This window comes from Vigna umbellata, chromosome 10, assembly GCF_029865625.1.
Source record: "Vigna umbellata cultivar VRB3 chromosome 10, Vumbellata_1.0, whole genome shotgun sequence".
In the NCBI taxonomy this organism is placed as follows: domain Eukaryota; kingdom Viridiplantae; phylum Streptophyta; class Magnoliopsida; order Fabales; family Fabaceae; genus Vigna; species Vigna umbellata.
The window spans coordinates 19,931,652-19,935,077 of NC_142174.1; the positions used below are offsets into that span (position 1 = coordinate 19,931,652).

Sequence of the window (3,426 nt, forward strand, 5' to 3'; positions counted from 1 at the left end):
CTCCATGATCAAATGTGCCTTGTACATACCTCAAAACTCTCTTGACAACACTCATATGAGACTTCTTCGGTTCACCCATGAACCTGCTAATCAGCTCAACACAAAATGAGAAATCTGGTCTGTTGTTGCAAAGAAAACTCAATGATCCAATCATTTGTTTGAACACTGACTCATCTACCCCTTCCTCTGATTCATCTTTCACCAACTTCTGATTAACTTCCATAGGGCTCATTGCGGCATTACATAATGCCATATTAAATCTTTTCCACAACTCTCTAGTATACTTCTTTTGATGCATCACCAATCCTGCAATAGTATAAGCAAATTCCATTCCTAGGAAGTAGCTTAACTTACCCAAGTCAGTCATCTCGATTTCTGTTTGCATCACCCTCTTGAATTCTTCTATGTGGTATAAGTTAGATCCTGTGATGAGTAAATCATCCACGTATAGACAGATAACTAGCATATCCTCTCTTATGCTTCCTTTCACATAGACATCATGTTCAACAATGCATCTGGTGAATTTGAGTTTAATTAAGAAGGAGTTGATACGCTTATTCCAGGCCCTGGGACCTTGTCTCAGCCCGTATAACACTTTCTACAGCTTGTAAAGTTGGTGTTCTTTGCCTTCTTCAACAAATCCAGATGGATGCTATACGTATACCTGCTCCTCCAAAGGTCCATGAAGGAACGCTGACTTCACATCAAGCTGGAACAATGGCCAACTTCTTGAATATGAAACAACAATCACTAGCCGAATGGTCTCCATACGTGCTACTAGTGCAAACACCTCAGAAAAATCATACCCTTGTCTTTGAGAACCCCTTTACCACCAGCCTAGCTTTATATTTGGAGATTGATCCATCAGGCTTCAACTTCACTTTAAACACCCACTTAACTCCAATACTTTTCTTCCCTGCTGGCAGATCAACAAGCTGCCAAGTTCTATTCCTTTCGATAGCATCAATTTCTTCCCTCATTGCATTTCTCCACACAGGTTCCTTTAATGCTTCAACCTCATCTATTAGTTTTGCTCCAACATACAATGCCATATGAACCAAGTCTCCTTCATCACCGATCTGTGTATCAGTATACACTTCACATCCACTAAACCTTTGTGGCAGTACATGCCTTCTTTGCGGTCTACCAGTCTCACTATTCTACATACCTCCACTACAATTAGAAGGGGTTTTAGTTTCTGCTAAGATGGATGTGGATGTGTCAGCCTCTCTATCTATTGTGGCTTTCACCAAGCCAATTTGCTTCTGCTTCCAATCCCAACTTTCATCCTCTAAAACCATTACATCTCTACTCAAGACAACTTTATCGTTAATTGGATTGAAGAGCTTATAAGTTCTAGTAGGATGATAGCCAATGAATATCATTGGCTCGCTTTTATCTTGCAGCTTTGATCTTCTCGGTCTGGTATATGCACAAACACAAGTGATCCAAACACTTTGAAGTGGCCAACTATCGGCTTCTTGTCTGTCCACGCTTCAAAGGGTACTTTCCCTTCTAGCTTCTTCGTTGGACACCTGTTAAGCAGGTAGACAGTTGTGGACATCACCTCGCCCCACAGCTTTCGTGGCACTGCTTTCTCCTTTATCATGCTCCTGGCCATATTAAGAATCATCCTATTTCTTCTTTCTGCAAGCCCATTGTGCTGAGGAGTATATAGTGATGTGATCTCATGAGTGATTCCATAATCTTGACAGTGGCTTTCAAAGGCATTAGACATATATTCTCCTCCCCCATCTGTTATAAGAATCTTTAGCCGCCTTTCACTTTCCCTCTCAACATGAGCCTTAAATCTTATAAAGATTTCCAGTGCATCGCTTTTCATCCTGATCACATACAACTAGATCATTCTGCTATATTCATCAACAAAGGTAATGAAATACCTGTTTCCAACTGATACAAGAACTTCAATCGGCCCACAGATGTCTGAATATACTACCTCCAAACACTCCTTTGTTCTCATGTTCAAGTGTGCTTTAAATGACTTTCTTGTCTGCTTTCCAGCCAAGCAATTTTTGCACACTCTTTCAAGCAGTGTGATGTTTGGTAATCCAAGAACCATTCCTTTCATATCAAGTTGTTTTAAGTTTTTGAAATTCAAGTGTCCATACCTCAGATGCCACAACCAACTTTCACCATTGACTTTCACTAGGACAAACATTGAGAATTTTCAACTACTTCCATATTAATCTGCAATGTTCTATTCTTGGAGATCTCGCATCTTAGGATCAGAGTTTTGTTTATATCATACAACTAAACTTTGTCTTAGTCTCCCATTACTGTTGTGAACCCTCTTTGAACCAACTAGCCAATGCTCAACAAATTGCACTTCATGGTAGGCACAAATAACACATTGGTGATGGTAGCATTCAAACCATTCTTTCTTCGAATAACCACATCTCTCATTCCTTCCACCTTAAACGTACTATCATCAACAAACTTCACCTTTCTTTTCTTCGTTGCATCAAAGTTTATCAACCATTCTCTATGGCATGTCATATAGTTTGAGCAACCGGAGTCTAGGTACCACAAGTCATTTTGAGAAGAAGATTTTTCTACAGAAGTGGTCACCATCAACGTCAGTGGTTCTAAATTTGAATCTTCTTGTGCAATGTAAGCCTCTTTCCCTTGATATTTCTTCTGCTTACTCTTATCAGCATAACATTCATAAGTTTAATGACCATATTTGTGACAATTAAAGCATTCAACCTTCTTTTGTCATTCTTTTGATATCCCTTATCTGACCTTCCATTCTTTTCAACTGATACAGGTTTGTCCTCTTGATCAGTTTTGTCTTTATCAGACTTCCAACTCTCTTTCGTTCATTTCCCTTTCCACTTCTTGTTCTTCTTTTTCTCATCGTTTCTAGAATGGCGCACTTTCAGTGCTTGTTCTTCATTCTTGGTTGGATTTTTATCCAATAGCCTCATTTCATGCGCCTCCAATGAGCTTTGTAGTTCCTCAATTTTCATTTTTGAAAGATCTCTCAATTCTTTAATTGCAACCACTATGTAATCGAACTTCTGTGGCAAGGATTTCATGATCTTTTCAATAATCATAAAATCATTAATTGACTCTCCACACCCTTTCATCTGATTTGTGATGGTCAGAATCTTGTTGAAGTATTCACCAACTTTATCACAATCCTCTATCTACAATAGTTTGTACTGTCTTTTCAGAGTCTGAAGCTTCACCTTTTTAATCTTTTCTCCTCCCGCATGGCATCTCACCAAAAAACTTCAGGCTTCTCTAGCAGTAGTCGCATTCTGGATCTTTTCAAAATGACTATCATCAACACATTGATGAATGATAAACAACGCCTTGTTATCTTTCTTCTTGACTGTAACTTTTTGATCTTCTGAAGCACCAAGATCAAGCTCTAGCCCATTACCTTCAACGACATCACTC

At 39.0% G+C, this 3,426-nt stretch overlaps 1 protein-coding gene across 1 annotated transcript; it reads right to left on the reverse strand.

Moving 5' to 3' along the window:
• Positions 1–2,322: 2,322 nt before the first annotated feature.
• LOC124822650 (uncharacterized) lies at positions 2,323–3,059 on the reverse strand. Its single transcript, XM_047294678.1, has 2 exons — positions 2,898–3,059; positions 2,323–2,667 (listed from the first exon to the last, which is right to left on the reverse strand). Exons 1-2 carry the CDS (start codon positions 3,057–3,059, stop codon positions 2,323–2,325), a joined length of 507 nt encoding a protein of 168 aa, XP_047150634.1.
• Between the last annotated feature and the right edge of the window lie 367 nt (positions 3,060–3,426).